Genomic DNA, 21,382 nt, shown 5'->3' with positions numbered 1-21,382 from the left:
GCGACTATCTGGTCTGCCGAAAATGACACTTAATGCTCTGGATCGGGACAAGCTTTGTTCATACTTCATGTCTGAGGTTTACAACCAGTTTAAGCTGCAAAAGGCAGCCATAGGGGGAGGGTGTACAAAAGCTGTGGCAAAAAAGATCCTCCTGTCTATGTTGAAAGCACAAACCCAACAATAAGCTTGCAGTGAGATATTCCAATTGAAAAGCTTATTTGGCTGTCAAAAGAGGCATCCAGCAGGTGGAAGCTGTCCCCCTTGCCACTCTGGGAAAAGCAATCCGCTGTGAACACAATCCCGATCCAGCAACGTCCACGAGAGATGCTGCACTTCCGGGTCTCTCCCTCCTCATTGGCTCCCACTACTGTCAATCATAGCCGGTGAGCCAATGAGGAGGGAGCGGGGCTGAGCTGTGCTCCATGTGTGAATGGATCAACAGAGCAGCAGCTCGGGAGCCCCCATAGTGAGCTGTTTGCTATGGGGCAATAGGCAGGAGCCAAGAGTACCGGCGGGGGACCCAAGAAGAGGAGGATTTGGGCTGCTTAGTGCAAAATTACTGCAGAGTAGGCAAGTATGACGTGTTTATTTATTTTTTTAAATACCAAACAGTGGCAGATCGGGAGAGAGAGTGGGAGCTGCCAAAACGCATATTAACCACTTCCCGACCGCCGCATGTACACATACGTCCACAGAATGGCACGTACAGGCAAATGAGCGTACAGGTACGTCCTTGCCTTTCCGCGGGTCGGGGGTCCGATCGGGACCCCCCCCGCTACATGCGGCGGTCGGATTCCCGCGGGGGGAGCGATCCGGGACGACGGCGCGGCTATTCGTTTATAGCCGCTCCGTCGCGATCGCTCCCCGGAGCTGAAGAACGGGGAGAGCTGTATGTGAACACGGCTTCCCCCGTGCTTCACTGTGGCGGCTGCATAGATCGTGTGATCCTTTTTTAGGGAGACTCGATCGATGATGTCAGACCTACAGCCACACCCCCCTACAGTTGTAAACACACACTAGGTGAACCCTAACTCCTACAGCGCCCCCTGTGGTTAACTCCCAAACTGCAACTGTCATTTTCACAATAAACAATGCAATTTAAATGCATTTTTTGCTGTGAAAATGACAATGGTCCCAAAAATGAGTCAAAATTGTCCGAAGTGTCCGCCATAATGTCGCAGTCACGAAAAAAAAAAAAATCACTGATCGCCGCCAATAGTAGTACAAAAAAAATAATTAATAAAAATGCAATAAAACGATCCCCTATTTTGTAAACGCTATAAATTTTGCGCAAACCAATTGATAAACGCTTATTGCGATTTTTTTTACCAAAAATAGGTAGAAGAATACGTATCGGCCTAAACTGAGGAAAAACTATTTTTATATATGTTTTTGGGGATATTTATTACAGCAAAAAGTAAAAAATATTGCATTTTTTTCAAAATTGTCTCTCCATTTTTGTTTATAACGCAAAAAAAAAAAAATGCAGAGGTGATCAAATACCACCAAAAGAAAGCTCTATTTGTGGGGAAAAAAGGACGCCAATTTTGTTTGGGAGCCACGTCGCACGACCGCGCAATTGTCTGTTAAAGCGACGCAGTGCCAAATCGCAAAACCTGGCCTGGGCATTTAGCTGCAAAATGGTCCGGGGCTTAAGTGGTTAAAGGAACCTATTTAGAAAATAAAAAACAAACCTTTACAACCCCTTTAATGGTCTAGGGCTCACCTCCTGCTGTGCGACCGCGGCCCACTTAACAGGCAACATACCAGTACCGGTCAGTGCCCGGAGGTTGGGGACCCTTTCTTTCAAAGTGAACGGTACCACAAAAATGTATATCACATGTGTGTCTGTTTTAGCATGCCGATGTGGGTAAGTGTAGCCTGCTCTCTATATTAGCACCTTTATTCTGAAATACCTGGTGATCCTGCCAGTTCCCCCCTTTCCCGTTTTATTCTGGAAGCCGATTTGACACAGGATACCATACTGACACACTGCATGCCTATAACTCCTGTAGTCAGTTTGGCTGCCATATACCACGACCAGCTTTGGTCCCTGTAGGAACCGCGTCGACAAAACAGCACCTGCTGGAACGTAACCCAAACAAACAGGGAAACAAAGGATTAGGTATGCAAATATTTCCCGTCTCCCCTGGATAAAACAATTAACCCCTACAGCGCGGGCACAGTCCTACCACAAGAATTATTCTACATATTCCCAGCGATGGGACAAAAGCAGATTCTACAAATTCTGTGCGCTCCAGTCATTGTAAATTCCCCTCAATATAGCCGATTGTGAATTCCCACCCTGGTGATACCTGCGCTCTTCCCCACATAAAATGAATGTTGCCTGGTGTAACGGTCACCACCGTTTATGACCTTCCATCCATCAACCACAACAGCTTATCAGACACTCCAACCAACAGGACCCGATCCATCCCATTTCCCAGAATACCCGAGACACACAGCTCTGGGTTCTGGTTTCAAAATATATGAAAGACATCTTTAATGGTTAGCTCTCAAGTTTATATACAGTTCAAGCATGAAAGGAACAATCAAACTCTCCACCCACACATCACACCCTGGGGGGGGGGGCTTCAATACACCTTCAGATGGGCTAATTGCTAAACATTCCAGACATTTTGGCGCCGGTCTATAATTAACATGACATAATCACTCCACCTGAAAAGTCACATTCCTTCATTAACAGAATTCAAACAAAACACCATCACACAATGATTTCCCCTCAATCCACATCTTTAAACAGACGGTCTGTCTCCGACAGAAATGTATTCACACCTGAGCATCAATGGGCTTTAAACAGTGTTATCACACAATTAAGGCCTTTCAGGAGCCAGCCTCATTTAACAACTCACTAGCCTGGGCTAAGCATTGAATGAGTCATTATTGACCGGTCGGGTCAGAATATTCTTTGCAGACATTAAGGAATGTATGGTGGATTACTGTCCATGTTAAAACAATCCAACATATGTCCCTTTATTTCCTGGCTCAATCTGTGCCCAAAAGTGACTCCTGTTACACCTGGTATTAGGCTTTAAAAGGACAAGTTCATCTTTTGTAACATGTTACATTCATATTCAGGGTGTAACATGTTACAGATGCACTGGCCCCGGTACCCCCAAACCCCCAAGTCTGACAGCTAATGCGGGGGGGATCTTCTCCCTCCTGCTAGCTGTCACAATCTGTAAAAGACGCAGCCGTGCGGGGCTCCACCCACCGACTGCATCATCCATTCACAGTGTTCTGTGAATCAGAAAACAAGGTCCGGCACCCTTTGCGGTTGTCTGTAGTTCTCAATGAATTATCACAGTGCTGTCGAGCACTGTGGTAGTTTATTGATGCTTCCTTCGCTTACAGAGTCCGTGAGAGCCCTTCATAGCACCCACAATCTGCTGATAATGGGTATTTTCTTGTAATGGTGAACTGTGTTACTAAACCCATAACAGTAAAATCAGTGTGTAGATGCAGTAAAGTATGCTTGTTATACTCACTGTGAAACCCAAGGGGTTAATCCTCTGCATTGTGTAAAAAGGGTGTTTGATCCTGCATGCACAGATCCTCCCCTTCTTCCACTGACTCCAGAACAAGTCTGGATAAGACACAGTTACTGGAGTCAGGCTGCACATGCTCAGTTTGGTGTGTATTGCTAGAGGGGTTTTTTTTTTTGGAGAGTGCATGTGCCTAGACAGAGGGTCAGGGGTCCTGTATTCCAATAGGGCAGTTCAGTGCAGTATAAAAACTCCTCCGACAAGCTTAACCAGGAACGAATAGAAATCACAAGACTGCTATATACTGCTGATGAGAAAAGGTATTTAGCAGTTTATATTTACTAAAATGCGGTGCAGGGATTTGTTCTAAGGCAGGGGTGTCAAACTCAATTTCATCGTGGGCCGCATCAACATTATGATTGCCCTCAAGAGGGCCGGTTGTATGTGTAAGATTAGATGTCCAGCGCATCCCCTCCCCTTACATTAGATGTCAAGAGCCACCCCACCATCAAAGGTCGAGTTCCCCACCCTCCCTTACATCACAGTGCACCCCCTTTCCTTATGCTGCTGCTGGGAAGAAGCTGGATGCATTGCTTGAAAGCAGAAATTAGGGGGTAGATCCACAAAGAGAGTACGCCGTCGTATCCACCGATACGCCGGCGTACTTTGAAATTTCCTGCGTTGTATCTTTGTTCTGAATCCTCAAAACAAGATACAACGGCATCTGGGTTAGATCCGACAGACGTACGTCTTCGTACGCCTTCGGATCTTAGATGCAATGCTTCGGCGTCCGCTGGGTGGCGTTCCTGTCGTTTTCCGCGTCGAGTATGCAAATTAGCTATTTCCGACGGTCCACGAACGTACGAGCGGCCATCGCATTCTTTCACGTCGTCTCTAGTCGGCTTTTTTCGGCGTATAGTTAAAGCTGCTATCTGGTGGTGTACTCAATGTTAAGTATGGCCGTCGTTACCGCGTCTAAATTTTTAAGTTTTACGTTGTTTGCGTAAGTCGTCCGTGAATAGGGCTGGACGCCATTTACGTTCACGTCAAAAACAATGACGTCCTTGCGACGTAATTTAGCGCAATGCACGTCGGGAAATTTTAGGGACGGCGCATGCGCAGTTCATTCGGCGCGGGGACGCGCTTCATTTAAATGAAACACACCCCCTACTCGCCGCATTTGAATTGCGCGTCATTACGCCGCAAGAGATACACTACGCCGCAACTTACGGCGCAAATTCTTTGTGGATTCGAAGCTGGGAAAAGTAAGTTACAGCAGCGTAGTGTATCTCACATACGCTGCGCCCATGCAAATGTTTGTGAGTCTGGAGGAGGACCAAAGGAGGGCTGCATCTCTCCTGCAGGAGAGGTGCGAGGGCCACATGAAATGGCCTGGAGGACCGGATTCGGCCCGCGGGCCTTGTGTTTGACACCTGTGTTCTAAGGCAATCATTTCATAATGTGCGATGCATACTATCACATTATGCTTTTACTTTGCAGGGCTTTTAAAAAAAAAAAAAAAAAAAAAAATAGGATTCTCACAGTGCATAAAATCTTCAGGGCTTGTTCACACCATCTCTGTCGATCTATGCAAAGCAATTGTTTTCTTTCTGCCCACATCATAACTGACATGCAATTTCACTCTCCTTTACCACGTGTCACCACGCTGCAGTGCATACACGTGAATAAAATTGCCATTTTGTAACATGTCAAAAAAACAAACAAACACAGTAGACAGTGCTTTGCATTGTACCATCATCCCATACACAATGGACACCATTGCCCAAGCACATATTAGCACGGGTGCAAACAATCCCTTATTCTAAATGAAAGCATAGGGCAGTGATGGCAAACCTTGGCACCCCAGATGTTTTGGAACTACATTTCCCATGATGCTCATGCACTCTGCAGTGTAGTTGAACATCATGGGAAATGTAGTTCCAAAACATCTGGGGGTGCCAAGGTTCGCCATCACTGGCATAGGGTGCTGCTCATGTGGCAAAGGAAGAAACAGCACAAGTCGTCAATAGAATGCTGGTTGGAGGGGAAAGCAAAGTGACAGAGAGATGAGATCATTACTGTGATGCTTATCCTTCACTGTCCAGTGACAGGTTGGACATGGGTCTTAACAGTCTGGGCTCAGAGAAAGTGGGATGAAGGATGCTAGCCGATAATTTTACCAGGAAGGTCGAGGACATATAGTGTCAAAAACGTAGTACTTCGGCTTTGCGGTTAGGACTGGGGAAAAAAAAATTGTTTTGATTTAAAAATCGAGTTTGTAGGTCAAATCAATTCATATTTTCCAAAAATTGATTTGTTCGTTTTTTTTTTTCCCCAGGACCGGCGCTGACACCGCGCAGTCCTGAGGAGCTGCGGGCAGGATTTTTTAGGCGAGGCCGCGGCTTCGGCCTAGTCCACGAGGCCGGGAGTCGCAGCCTTGCCTAAAAAAATAAAAAACCCTGATTTGCAAAACTGGGAATTGTATAACTGGTTGCCATTATACTTTTTAGCTCATCTAGATATTTGTGGGATGCCACTATGCCTATATGTACTGTGGCCATCTACTCCTGTCTGTATGAAAAAAAAAAAAAAAAAAAAGAAGAAGTAGAAATAAAGAATAAATGAAAAAAAAAGAAAAAATAAGAAAGAAAATGCAGTATTGCAGGGCTCAGCTCTGAGTTGTATGCAACTACTGCAGCAAAAGGTAATCTAGCCAATGCCTCCCGACCCTTTGATGGGTTCTGAATGATGGGAAGCGGCAGAAGAGTTCCTGACCATGTGACCACTATGACTGGTCAAGGCCCACCCACCTGGTTGACCAACAAGAGGTAAAGCGGAGTTCCACCCAGAAGGGGAAGTTCTGTTTTGAGGACTCGTTTGAGGAGCGGGCATCAGCTTCCCACTTCTATTCTGACCACCGTGGAAACAGACGTTCTCTTCCTTCCCCAGTCTTCTGGGACACCGACATGTCCCAGAAGACTGCACCCATCATTCATGATGCGCAGCACAACTGGCTGTGAAGCCAAAATTTGTCCCAGCCAGGTGGCCATAACATAGATGCCGACGCCGGGGACTGAAGACAGCGGGTGAGACCGACTAGGGTGAGCACCCCCCTGGATCGGGGGACAGATGAGTGGCTGTTTTTATTTTTCCACAGGGGACCGAAACTCCTCATAGCCAATTCATTTTTTCATTATTATTTTTGGCTGGAGATCTGCTGCAAGTAGGTAATTGCAGAATAAGAATTACAAAGTAGACAAACAACAATAACGTCACATTGAAAGTGTAACAATTTACTATAGACTGATACATTCTCAGAACAGTAAAAGAAACAAGGATTACCTTGAACCCAGTAGGAGCCGATATTATAGAACAGTAAGGAACCTCAAACCCAACACTATTAGAAAATGAATAGGCTCAAATCACACTGCAGAGAAGTGCATGCGATTTGAACAGGAATGCAGTGTGATTTCTGTACAAATCACATGCAATTTCTCCCACTGCTCCTGTGTGAACCAAGGCTGAAGTCACTATGACAAGCCTGGGTTCACACAAGAGGGATGTGGGAAACCGCATGCGATTTAGACAGAAATCAGGCCAAATTCCGGTGCAAATCAAATGCGATTCTTTGTAGTGCGATTTGAGCCTATTCATTTTGTAAGGGGTTCAAATCGCACCACAAAGTTATCGGAGCATTTGCACGAGTACTCGGTACTCGAATGCTCGGTATCTGTGCAGCCCTGTACCAGAGTGACCCACCCACCCCACATCAGGGCCCCCCCCCCCCCCCTCATTGCATCAGAATTGCTATGGGCCAGGTAAAATCTTGTAGAGCAGGGGTCGTGAACCCCCGGTCCCCGGCCCACTACCGGGCCGTGGCGCTTCTGCAGGCGGTGCGGGCGGGCGGCCGGCAAGGGAGATGCTGGGCTGCCGGTGTCCTGCCGAGAATTGTCCCCCGGCGCATAATGCCCGCAGAACACTGGCATGAGAGCACTGTGTGGATGGGAAAAAGCGAGCGGGCAAGCAAAGATGATATCTCTCTCCGCCCCCCCCCCCATCACCGCTCTTCCGCCCTCAAAGCCAGTGCCTGTCTGTGTCAGAGATGTGGCGGGGAGCAGAGAGATGACATCATCTCACACTGCCCGCATCACCGCTCTCCTGCAGCCCCTCGCTGTGTGAAACTTGCCGGCGCAGATTGCCTCTGAACCAGTGAAGGGGGATCAGATCAATAAAGCTATGCTTTATTGATCTGGTGACAGGCAACATGGCTAGTGACATTCCACATCTGGTGACAGGCAATGTGGCAAGTGGCAATACACATCTGGTGACAGGCAATGTGGCAATCCACATCTTGTGGCATGGCAAGTGGCATTCCACATCTGGTGACAGGCAACATGACAAGTCGCATTCCACATCTGGTGACAGGTAACGTGGCAAGTGGCATTCCACATCTGGTGACAGGCAATGTGACAAGTCGCATTCCACATCTGGTGACAGGCAACGTGCCAAGTGGCATTCCACATCTGGTGACAGGCAATGTGGCAATCCACATCTTGTAGCATGGTAAGTGGCATTCCACATCTGGTGACAGGCAACGTGACAAGTCGCATTCCACATCTGGTGACAGGCAACGTGCCAAGTGGCATTCCACATCTGGTGACAGGCAATGTGGCAATCCACATCTTGTAGCATGGTAAGTGGCATTCCACATCTGGTGACAGGCAACGTGACAAGTCGCATTCCACATCTGGTGACAGGCAACGTGCCAAGTGGCATTCCACATCTGGTGACAGGTGACGTGGCAAGTGGCATTCCACATCTGGTGACAGGTGACGTGACAAGTCGCATTCCACATCTGGTGACAGGCAACGTGCCAAGTGGCATTCCACATCTGGTGACAGGCAATGTGGCAATCCACATCTTGTAGCATGGTAAGTGGCATTCCACATCTGGTGACAGGCAACGTGACAAGTCGCATTCCACATCTGGTGACAGGCAACGTGCCAAGTGGCATTCCACATCTGGTGACAGGCAATGTGGCAATCCACATCTTGTAGCATGGCAAGTGGCATTCCACATCTGGTGACAGGTGACGTGGCAAGTGGCATTCCACATCTGGTGACAGGTGACGTGGCAAGTGGCATTCCACATCTGGTGACAGGCGACGTGGCAATCCACATCTTGTGGCAGTAAGCGTGGCAGGTCATGTGGCAAGTGACATTACGCATCTGGTGAGAGGCAGCGTGGCAAGTGACTATCCACATCTGGTAGCAGGCGACAGTGGCAAGTGACACGTCAGGGCTCCCACTGATTCTACATTATGGTGAGTTGAACTATTTAATTTATTACTACAATGTAATAATAGAAAAAATGTGCCTCAATCACCCTGACACCATATCAAGCATGGTCCCGGGATGATTGAAGCGCTAACACCAGCCATTGCCCGCGAAAAATCCCCCCCCCCCTGGTCCTTGGCACAATTTTCTCCACGCAGCCGATCCCCGGTGCCAAAAAGGTTGGGGACCACTGTTGTAGAGGACTAGATGTGGCCCTCAGGCTGTATTGTGGTAATTAAGGTGCTATTAAAAAGGACACCTTTAAAAAAAAAAAAAAAAATTATATTTTTTTTGTGTTAGAAAACTGAAAAGCATTGTACCCACGCTCAGCACTTCATGGGTGTAATTCCAGCCTCCTGCACACTCTGTGTAAGCAGTCTGCTTGTACAAGTAGGCAGTCACACACTCACAGGAAGTGAGGTTATACTCAGGGGGTTATTTACAAAAGGCAAATCCACTTGGAAGTGCAGTCGCTGTAAATATGAGGGGTAGATCTGAAATGAGGGGAAGCTCTGCCGATTTTATCATCCATTCATGTGCAAGCTAAAATGCTGTTTTGTATTCTCCTTGCATGTCCCCCTCGGATCTACAGCGACTGCACTTCCAAGTGCACTTTCAGTGCAATTTCTAGTGCACTTGTAGTGCAAAGTGGATTAGCCTTTAGTATATAACCCCCTCAGAGTGCACAACAGGGCCCTGGTAGTTCGTTGAGAGCCACAAAATGTCAGCAAAGGCTGTCAGCACTTGTAGTTCTCCCATTTACAGGGATCTGTAAATCAATGACGCAGATGTGTGAGTAGAGCCCCGCACAGCTACACCACAGCTACACCATCTTCAAATTGTGACAGCGAATGTGGACGGATCTGTCCAATCGCGAGCAAGGGGGAGTGTCTCTATACACAGCGCGGCAGGGAAAACAGCTATTCAAACGAAAGCCGACTGTAATGTTACCCGCGCGGTGATTAACGCGGCAGCGGCATCATTTAGGTACGGGGGACATGGCTGGATATGTGGGGGGGGGGGGGGACATGGCTGGATATGTGGGGGGGGGGGGACATGGCTGGATATGTGGGGGGGGGGACATGGCTGGATATGTGGGGGGGGGGACATGGCTGGATATGTGGGGGGGGGACATGGCTGGATATGTGGGGGGGGGGACATGGCTGGATATGTGGGGGGGGGGGGACATGGCTGGATATGTGGGGGGGGGGGGGACATGGCTGGATATGTGGGGGGGGGGGGACATGGCTGGATATGGGGGGGGGGGACATGGCTGGATATGTGGGGGGGGGAGACATGGCTGCAATATGTTTGGGGACATGGCTGCAATATGTTTGGGGACACATTTAAAAAAAAATATCGGTATTCGGTATCGGCGAGTACATAAAAAAAAAAGTATCGGTACTTGTACTCAGTCCTAAAAAAGTGGTATAGGGACAACCCTAGCACTGGGTATATGTGAGGGGTTACAACAACTGAGGTTATAAACATTAAAGCTGGGCTCCACCCTATGTTTTGGGAGGGGGGGGGGGGGACTGGTATCTGGTTTTGACAGGTACCCGCTCCCACTTCCAGGTAAGATTGCTCCATCATATCCGGGGGCCCCGCTGCCTTCTGGGAGCTGCGTGTGTCACAGAAAACGGCGGGACCCGTCAAAGCGCAGTGTGGCTTGCGCATGTTCAGTGGGAAGCCTGTAAGGGAAATGCCCCTTACTTGCAATACACGGATCGGCCTGGGGCGCCGACATTGCGGGATCCCCGGACAGGTAAGTGTCCTTACAGTAAAAGTCAGCAGTTGCATAATTTGTAGCTGCTGACTTTTATTTTTCTATAGAAGGAGCTCCGCTTTAAGGTTAAAAAACATTTTGACTTGATGATCAATTTAATTTGGACTTTATCATTCGATCTGTCGATCTGCGGATCTTGCTGACTCATCGGTACATGTTTAAAAAAATTACCTGGCAGAGGTTATAACCCCCACATTACTACACCCAATAGGAGATAAAAGTCTCTCTCCAATATTACAAGCAGCGCTCCACCATAAGCATGTTGAGGTGTGGGAGGAGCCACCATCCAGGGGACAGAGGATCTCCATCAGAAAGTGACATGAGGCTTCATAGGATGTGATGTGAGGTTGCTAAGAGCGACCACATAGAGAGCGTGCATGAGTCATAGGAGATCATAGTGCACAGCTGTGCCAGCACAGACACCCTACACCCCGGACACAGCCAGGACAGGGAACCCGAGCCCGGGGGGGCTCATTAATAGATGATGGAGGGAGGAGGAGCTCATACCTGTCCTCAGACACACTGATCACCCCGTCCTCCTTGGGTACAATCACCGCCATGTTCACCACGTCCTGCGAGCCCTCCACCTTGTTCAGCAACACCGGCTTGCGGGTCAGAGGCTGGGAGTGGATCTCGGCGGCCATCCTGTCCTGTCCCCGGAGAACGAGGAATCCCAGCACGGATACACCGCTCCGCAGCCCCCTGTCAGCTGACCGAGCACGTCACCGCTCCGTACACGCCCACCCACTCTGTTGTTGTTGTCAGCTGACCGAACGCGCCACTCCTCCAGACACTCCCACCCACTCTGTGTTCATCTTCATTGTGATAACCTAAGATGACAATACACATGAGAGATAGAAGACTTATGCAGTGAGGTGTAATGGTCCCCTCCTAGGGTTACCACCTTTTCTGCAAGACAAACCCAAACACTTTAGACACTGGGCCAGTTTCCAGGTGCTTTAGCACTACTTTGGAGAGCAATTTTGGGGGTGTTCTACCTGGGTAAGGTCTTATAGGAGGATTTAGAGGGATAGTGGGTATGGCGCTGCTCTTTGAAGTGACAGGTGTGTGTTCGTAAAAGTGCTAGGTGCTTTGTATACTCTTTAAGCCAACACATTAAATAAATACATTTAAAAATAAAAGAATAGAAGTCAATGGAAACAAAAATAATTTGTTCCGAAATGACTTCAATGGCATGCAATACCACATGTGGCCAGCGGTGGGTGAGCACAGGAATGCTTGGGAACAGCTTGGCTGACCTCTGAAACCCTCGGAAAGGCTCGTTAACACCTGGGAACTGAGTATTTCCGAGTGATTACGAGTATTTCCGAATGGTTCCGAGCCGTCCCGACACCCCCGCACCTCTGGCCAAATGCGGTACTGCACATCCCATTAGCTTGAGTTCTGCTCGTTTTGCGAGACAACACTCGCAAACCGAGTCAGAACGAAAAAGAAAAAGTTGCTTGTCTTTCAAAATGCTCGTTAAAGCGAGAGACTTTTAACCACTTCCCGCCCGGCCTATGGCCGATTTACGTCCGGGAAGTGGTTATGAAATCCTGACAGGACGTTCTAGAACGTCCTGCAGGATTTCATGCCGCGCGCGCCCGTGGGGGCGCGCATCGCGGTGATCGGTGATGCGGGGTGTCAGTCTGACACCCTGCATCTCCGATCTCGGTAAAGAGCCTCCGGCGGAGACTCTTTACCACGTGATCAGCCGTGTCCAACCACGGCTGATCACGATGTAAACAGGAAGAGCCGCCGATGGCTCTTCCTCACTCGCGTCTGACAGACGCGAGTAGAGGATAGCCGATCGGCGGCTCTCCTGACAGGGGGGGTTAGCGCTGATTGTTTATCAGCGCAGCCCCCCTCGGATCGCCACACTGGACCACCAGGGTGCCCACCCTGGAGCACCAGGGTGGGCAAAAAAAAAAAAAAGCTAAAAAAAAAAAAAAAGTCAAAAAAATAAATAAAAAATAAAACATAAAGAAAAAAGATGCCAGTCAGTGCCCACAAATGGGCACTGACTGGCAACAATCAGTGCTGCCACCCCAGTGTCCATCAGCGCCACCCCAGTGTCCATCAGCGCCACCCCAGTGTCCATCAGTGCCACCCCACAGTGCCCATCCATGCCCAGTGCCCACCTAGCAGTGCCCATCTGTGCCACCCATGAGTGCCCATCTGTGCCGCCCATGAGTGCCCATCTGTGCCGCCTATGAGTGCCCAGTGCCGCCCATGAGTGCCCATCAGTGCCGCCTATGTGTGCCCATCAGTGCCGCCTATGTGTGCCCATCAGTGCCGCCTATGTGTGCCCATCAGTGCCGCCTATGTGTGCCCATCAGTGTCGCATACCAGCGCCGCCAATCAGTGCCACCTCATCTGTGCCCGTCAGTACTACCTCATCGATGTCCATCAGTGCCATCTCATCGGTGCCCATTAGTGCCGCCATATCAGTGCCCGTAATTGAAAGAGAAAACTTATTTACAAAAAAATTAACAGAAAAAAATAAAAACGTAATTTTTTTTCCAAATTTTCAGCCTTTTTTTAGTTGTTGCGCAAAAAAAAAAAAAATCGCAGAGGTGATCAAATACCACCAAAAGAAAGCTCTATTTGTGGGGAAAAAAGGACGCCAATTTTGTTTGGGTACAGTGTAGCATGACCGCGCAATTGCCATTCAAAGTGCGACAGTGCTGAAAGCTGAAAATTGGCTTGGGCGGGAAGCTGCGTAAGTACCTGGTATGGAAGTGGTTAAATAAGGACACTTACCTGTCCTAGGCGCCCGCAATGTCGGCCCCCCGAGGCTGATCACTTGATCCTGGCAGCTCCCGGCGCCGCCATCCTCACTAAGGGAAACAGGCAGTGGAGCCTTGCGGCTTCCCTGCCCGTTTCCTACTGCGCTTGCGCGAGTCTCGCTGCGCTTTGTGAATGGACGGCTGCTTTCTGGGATACACACAGTTCCCAGAAGGCAGCGTGTCCCATTCCCCAGAAGACAACAGGAGGAGGACGAGGAAGAAGACCTGACGCGGACTAGGAAGAGGCAGATTAGAAAGATTCGCATAGCATACCATTTCTGGTATGTAAAAAAAATGGTTTTCTATTTTTTTTTGCAGGATTTTGGGGCCAAATCCTCAAAAGAGATACGACGGAGTAACTGCTGTTACTCCGTCGTATCCCTGGTCCTAACTATGGAACTGATCCACAGAATCAGTTTCCCATAGTTAGGACGAAGATCCGACATGTGTAATTGAATTACACTGTCGGATCTTAGGATGCAGTACCGCATCCACCGCTGGGGGCATTTCGCGTCGAAATGCCGCCTCGGGTATGCAAATTAGGACTTACGGAGATCCACGAAGCTTTTCAGCTTCGTTTTTTCTCCGTAAGTTTTATTTTGCAAACGCAAAATTAGGGCTGCTTTTACAAGGTGTAAACTGTTTACACCTTGTAAAAACAGACCTTTCTTGCTCGCAACGCGATTTTTTTTTAAATTTCAAAAAAAAAATTTGGCGCCGTATCTTTTTTTTTACCCGACGCAACTTTATTGTCCCATCTCAATCCACAAAGCCCGACGTAACGTAATTTCGCGCTATGCACGTCGGGAAAATGACGTCACGAGCATGCGCAGTACGGCCGGCGTGGGAGCGCGCCTCATTTAAATGGTAATCGCCCCCTGGAGAAGAGGAACGCCTTGCGCCGGCCGGATTTAAGTTACACCGCTCAAAATTTCTAGGTAAGTGCTTTGTGGATCGGGCACTTAGTTAGAGATTTTGCGGCGGTGTAACTTAAATGGAAAAAGTTACGTTGCGCCAGGTTTTTGAGGATTAGGCCCTTGGTGTACATTTTTTTTTTTTTTTTTTTTAGGGTGAAACCAAGGTTTCACTGTACTGTTAACAAAGTGACAAGTGCTACTATAAACTGGTTAAAGTAAACAATAAAACCTGCAATGATAAATAAAATCAATTTCAAGCATCCACTGGACTCTTGTGGCGGCAAAAACAACCAGTCTGTAAGTAGTCAAGTCCTGGTATCATTGGTCTTTCCACATTAATAGATGTAAATGTAGTGCCTGTGTACTTTATGGTACCGGTGCTAGTTAAATTTAAGGGGAGATCAGAGTGTAGTTACTCTGATCACGATTGTTAAGTGCAAAACAGGGTCTCAGCTTGGCTGTGCTGTGGGCTTATTCTGTTGTACTGGGGTGTTCTTCCAGCCCTGGTGCTGCAGGTGGCAGCAGTGGAGTCGAGGTTTGGGTGCTCTTTCCCAGCAGCCAATCAGGAGGGTTTGACCTTGCTGTGCATGCTGGGGAGGGGTATTTATGGGGCAGACACCATTAGTTCTGGGTCTTCTTCGTCCAGTGTGGCACCCACCTTTCGGGTGACCACATCACTGCGCCCCGGCGTTATGGCCTACCTGGCGGGGGCGTGCGTGCCACGCGGTGTTCCTGGTTCCGGGACCATGCTGGCCCGGAGCATCTGAACAGCGACGTGGACCCAGTGAGTGACTGGGTTCCCACCTTTGAGGATCCCAAGCTGTACTGCTGTTCGGTGGGGAGTCAGTCTAAAGGAACGCCATTGAGAGGCTGGCAGTCCAAAAGGGCCTGGACAAACCACCGGGGATCAAGGTAGCCGGACACTGAGGGACTGGTCACCTGTCATTCGGTACCTGGGCGAGAAGTTGAAGGAGATCCAGGTGTAACTCACCTAAGGAGGGATATCTCCAAGAATTCAATCCAGAGAGGGCCTGTGGCAGAGGTATCTTCTGAGGCTCACTGAGGAGGGTCTGTGGCAGAGACTTTTCCCTCAAGTTCAAGTTCACCAAGGAGGGTCTGTGGCAGAGACTTTATCCTACAATTGTCCGAGTGATACTCCGGCTGCCAGGTCAGTGAGAGAGGCCTGTCCGGGTACACTAAACCCACTGTGACTGGAGTGGCGCAGAGAAGTGTTACGCTTGGGAGCAGGACTGTTTCCCTATCATCACACCTGAATCTGCTGTTCTCCCTTCTTCAACTTTACTTTCCTCACCATAAGTTTATTGTTTTTAGCTGGCTGGGTGATAAAGAGTACAGCAAAGAGCACCTGTCGTGGACATTCCTTTACTTCTACTATATGCAATACGCATCATTCACCCCTAGGAATTCGGAGGAGCCATGAGGTAACATGCCGCCCAAAAATCCAGCAGCTCCACTGGGGGTAATGCTACATAAACAAAATCAATGAAATCACAAATCAAGATGACAGGTGCTCTTTATCCATGCTTGTAACAAATATATATTGGTGCAGGTGTTCCACTCTGTTACCCCCTTATACTACTGCACTCACCGGATGGCTCTCAGCTCAAGGGGGTATCTCGTATTCACAGCTTAAACTGCTGTATGACAGGACACAGGTCCATGTTTGGTGCATTTCCTTTCTCATTCACACAGTTAGCACCTTCCTCTTAGTTGCATGCGGAAAGAAATGACATCCCATACTGCAATAACGTTTGACTTTTTATTCCACAAAAAACATTCAGAAAGGCACTTACAGTCAATTAGAATTAAACAGGCTTTGAAAAGCAAGTCTGAGATGCTCATGCGATCCACAGACCAAACAGGAAGTGATGTAATGATGCGTGTTTCGTCATCAGAAGCAGCGCCTCAAAGGGGGAGCTGTTGGGGGAGGTAAACGGCAAGTGTGAACGGCAGGGGTCAAGTCCTGGGAAAAAAAGTGTGGGAACTCCCACCCAAGATCCACTCCCCCACCAAAAAAAATAAAAAATTATACGCTCATATACATAATTACTAAACCGCATGTTTTTTTTTCCGATCCACTGTACCTTAGTAATCCTTAATGTTACTGCCCGCTTCCTGTACTTCCTCAATGCCGCAATGTCTCCTGGGAGCTTTTGTCATTGTTCCCAGAAGACATTGCGGAGGTCTGCCGCGAGTTATCGCGGGATTTAGAAAGAACTTGCTTTAAGACCTCCGCAATGTCTCCTGGGAACAATGACAAAAGCTCCCAGGAGACACTGCGGCATCGAGAAAGTGACGGAATACCCGCACACTACCCGGTGAATTCATATACAGGAAGCGGCCAGTAACATAAAGGTTTACTAAGATTCGCCTGCCCCTGACAGTGACTCGAGCTGGTCATCGCCGTTTAGTGAAGGATTGGCTCGGGCGGCTCGGCTGCTCTCAGCTGCTCTAGTCCTGCAAAGGGAACTGCGTTCCTGCTGTGAAAAAAGTGCAGGAACTCCGTTTCCACGCGTTCCCGCAAGACTTGAGCCCTGGTGAATGGGCTATAAAGTAGCCCTTTGAACACATTACACAGGCATGGACCATCAGAAAAATATCACCATCCTGAGAAATGGAGGCATGAAGCCATCACTATAGTGCATGTAGAAAGGAAGTCAAACAGGCTGTAATAGATCAGCCAGGCCCGTCGGAACAAGACAGGCAAAACAAGCAAACGCTTGGGGCCCCCGAGCTGGCCTGGGGCCCCGGCAGGGTGGGCCCTTGCCACGCTGCCGCTTCCTCTAAATGTTGCAGCCTGTAGCGTGGCCGAGCTCCTTTTCTAGTTCCTCCTGCAGTCCGGCCGGGTACCGTAACCACGTGGTATAGGAGATTCAGTTTCCTGTTCCTGGCCGGACTGACAGGAAGTGCACACACTCAGTGCTCACTTCCTTTTAGTCCGGCGCGGAACAGCGAACAGAATCGTCTGCCGCGCGGTATGCGGTAGGGAGGGGGGGAAGTAAGGGGGGTTAAAGAACATAGGGGGGAGGCAGTCAGAAGAAGTACTAGCTAACGCTTATCAGAAGTACTATCCGACGTTCGGTGGCAGCAGCAGCGTCGCCCCCCCCTATCAGAAGAAGTACTACCCGGTTTATAGCAGAATCGATTTTTACACTTATCAAATTGATAAAACAAAATGCTTCCACAGCTTGCACAGCACCCCCCCCCTGTCCCCCCCCCCCCCCCAGCAATGACAGAAGAAGTACTTATCGATGTTCGGCGGCAGCTGCATCTACCCCCCCCCTTCTCAACTTCAAACTCAGCAACACCCCCTCCCCCGCTTCTTGCTTGGGGCCCCCAAATTTCTTCAAACGGCCCTGAGAACAGCAGCACTGAGATATAACCGGGTGAAGATGGAAGCACCTGCAGTGGTGACAGTGTGGCGCTGGAATGCTTCGTTTTCAGGTAAGTTTAACGTAATGTGCTAGTATGCAATGCATACTAGCACATTATGACATTACCTTCTAGGTCAGAACAAAAACAAAAAAAAAACACCCAGCGCTTGAATTAGTCTTGGAGGCTGTATATTAAAGCTGGCTACACACTAGCAGAGTTTCCTGAGAAAAATGTTCATTTTAAGAATGTCTGCCTAATTTCCTAATCATTAGTTGGGGTCAAATCGAGGTTTGTTTTTGACCGCAGTGACGAGAAAACTCGCAGGAGCAAGATGGACAATATTTCTCTATCAAATTTCTAACAGTGTATGTGGTTTTTGTTCAGTAAAATCCATTTGTTCAAAAATTGCATGTTAAAAGCAGATTACATTTTGTACTTTCGAACCACATTCGGAAAGTCGTTGAATGTATTAAGAATTTTCATTTGAATTTGCATTCAAATGTTCATACAAATGTTTGTTTGAAGATCTACTACTATATGGCCAGGTTAAAGTTCCGCCTTAGGAAAAAAAATGTAAATACTGCAGCTGCTGACTTACTATATGGACACTTACCTGTCTAGGGAGCCCACAATGTCGGTACCCCAGCCGGTCTTCGGGTCGACTGTTGGGTGCAGCTGCCGCCATTCCATGTAAGGGAACCCAGCAGTGAAACCTTTCGGCTTCACGCCCAGTTTCCCACTGCGCATGCGTGAAGCGTGCTGCGCCTTCTGATTGGCCTGGCGGCAGAGGAAGGAGGAGGGGGCCAAACTTCCGGGAGACCGGGCTTCAGCTCGGTCTCCCGGAAGTGGGGAAGGGGTCCTGTCAAAAATAGGTCCCCTGTTCTCCCTCCCCTGAAAGGTGCCAAATGTGACACCGGGGGGGGCAATTAAGCAGAAGTTCCACTTTTGGGTGGAACTCCACTTTAAAGCTCTTTTAGAGGATAGTTAGGTTTTATTCGTGGAAAAGGGTTGATTTGGCAAAGCAACAGGTTCACTTTAATGCCCCCTCCACAGCAGTGGGTCTCCAGTCAAAGCTTATGCAGGGCTAACTGGCTCCCTGTCCACCATATGCAGCATTGGGACAATAACTAACCCCCAGCTATGTCACCCGACAGGAACAGGAACAAGTCACATGCTCTTCCATACCTGAAAGTACCGGGGATGGAGGCAGCGATTAAAGTAATACTAAGGATGTGGTGCTGGGCGGCATCAACATGCACCTGCTGCTTTATCTAAGAATTACAGCTGCGAGCCATAGGCTCGAAAAGGCGTCCAAAATGTGAACAGCAGGAGCCATGCTGGGCGCTCTCAGTTCACTCAGCGTTGTTAGGAAAGCGAATGAGTATTCGCTTTCCTAACACTGAACTGCCTCTCAGCCAATCAGGTGCTCGGGTCTGTTACCTGTCACCTGATTAGCTGAAGCGACAGGCGCTGTGATTGGATGATTATCAGGCGTCCAATCATAGCAGAGGACGGGAAGAGAGGACAGGAGAAGACATTGAGGAGTATAGAGGACATCTCCGCCATGACCCGCTGCCCCACCAAGACAGGTTAATGCCGGACGGGCGGGCGGGGGATGCACACTGGCAGCAGTTGATGGGCACAGTAGTGGAAATTGATGGGCACACTGGCAGTAATTGATGGGTACAGTAGCAGCAATTGATGGGCACAGTGGCAGAAATTGATGGGCACAGTGGCAGAAATTGATGGGCACAGTGGCAGAAATTGATGGGCACACTGGCAGCAATTGATGGGCACACTGGCAGCAATTGATGTGTACAGTAGCTGCATTTAATGGCACAGTGGCGGCAATTTATGGGTACAGTGGCGGCGTATGATGGGCACAGTGCCTGCGTTCGATGGCACAGTGGTGGCAATTGAAGGGCACAGTGGCGGCAATTGATGGGGTTTTTGAGCACCTGCCGCCGCTGGCAGTGATTTGGCTTCACAGCCCAACTCCACCTCTTTTAGAACCGCAGTGATTAGTGATTGTTAATTTTCTTGCTTCTACAAACATTAAAAAAATCCGCTGTACCCTCTTGAAAAATATGCAGATTATGATTACGGCACAGTAGGATTGTCATGTTTTCGGATTGGCTTATCCCCAAACAAATACAGTAAAACTTTGGTTTGAGAGCATTTTGCAAGACATGCTAATTTTTTAAATACATTTTGACTTGATATACAAGCGATGTCTTGATATACAAGTTGTGTCATGTAACTGAGTATAAAAGAGAAGAGAGGCGCCTCTAAGTGTAGCAACACAGTTACATTTAATGAAGGTACAACATGTAGAAACTCACATGGTTGATGATTAAAACAGGCACATCTAAGTATGCAGGCATCTGGGGTAAAGATGTCCACATAGACCATTCTCCTCACCGCCATTGACGTCCCCAAGCCTCGCTTTCAGATCGCTCTAATGCAGGGTAGTCTTCCCGGTCACGATTGCAGACAGCTTTACCCCGGTTGCCTGCATACTTAGATGTGCCTCTTCTAATCATCAGCCATTTAAGTTGCTAAATGTTGTACAGTACCTTCATTAAATGTAGCCATATCGCTATCGCCATAGCACCTCTCTTCTCTTTTCTTTTATACCCTGGATTTTGCTAATGCCCTTGTGGATGGACATTTTATGGTTACACAACCTGGTCATTGCTATAATCTTTTTATATGGACTATAAACTGAAGGACTTATAAATAAATGGTTGTGGAACCAATCATTTAAGTTTCAATTATTTCTTATGGGGAAATTTGCTTTGATATACAAGTGCTTTGGATTACAAGCATGCTCCTGGAACAAATTATTCTCACAATCCAAGGATTTACTGTCAAGCAATTTCTACAAATGCAAAAAGAGAGAAAAACACGTGAGATGGGAGCTGTTATCGGTGTATTTTCTATACATAACATGTATGCGGTGTCTGCAGACTACAATTACCATGGGAAAGCAGATGGAACATACCCTTAATACTTTAAATAAATAAGAAACAACAGACAACTTGTTGGATGATAAAAGGCCGTGAGTGTTTATTATTGGTTTCAAAGGGTAAATAGTTAAATAAATAATTTAAATATTTACATAAATAAATAACCTTAAAATAAGCCTTAAAGCTAACCTAACCACTACGGCCCAGGCTGCCAATAAAAATTACCCAGCTTACGCAAAGACCATAGCACCAGCTGATAAACATATTTATTATTATAACACATACTCATGTAATATAAATAAAAGCTAGTCCCCCTTTGATAATCAAAGGTGACCCTACCACATAACAAACACTGCGACAAAGTTATATATGAAAAAAGGGGGGGGGGGGAAGAACACCACAGCTCCTAAGTCTTCTGAGGCGAATGAGCCTGAGCTGATCGGAACCCCGTTTAAATAGCCCAGAACCAGGATGGTTCTGACCAGTTCAAACTGGGTTTTCCCGGGCTTTCTACCCCAGGCTACAGAGGTCATCTGTCGGGCAATGAGCCCGCCAAAATTCCCCTGCAGTAAGAGGTCAACTGCAGGGCAAAAGAGCCCGCCAATTCACCTGAGGGAAAACTGTTCCCTCAGGGAAAAAATGGACCCATAAGGATCCATCGCTTTCCCATGAGGAAAAGGGGG

At 48.1% G+C, this 21,382-nt stretch overlaps 1 protein-coding gene across 2 annotated transcripts in view; it reads right to left on the bottom strand.

Moving 5' to 3' along the window:
• Positions 1–11,366, bottom strand: part of WDFY2 (WD repeat and FYVE domain containing 2) — a 131,039-nt gene extending 119,673 nt beyond the window's left edge. Inside the window, exon 1 of one of the 2 annotated variants that reach the window (XM_040340332.1) lies at positions 11,136–11,366. In XM_040340332.1, coding sequence (XP_040196266.1) covers positions 11,136–11,272 — 137 coding nt within the window. In that variant the 5' untranslated portion in view covers positions 11,273–11,366. The remainder of the gene's footprint in view (positions 1–11,135) is intronic. The other variant, XM_040340333.1, reaches the window with a different exon arrangement.
• Positions 11,367–21,382: the final 10,016 nt, after the last annotated feature.

Source organism: Rana temporaria, chromosome 2 (genome assembly GCF_905171775.1).
Source record: "Rana temporaria chromosome 2, aRanTem1.1, whole genome shotgun sequence".
In the NCBI taxonomy this organism is placed as follows: Eukaryota; Metazoa; Chordata; class Amphibia; order Anura; family Ranidae; genus Rana; species Rana temporaria.
This window is presented reverse-complemented; position numbering and strand designations above follow the sequence as displayed.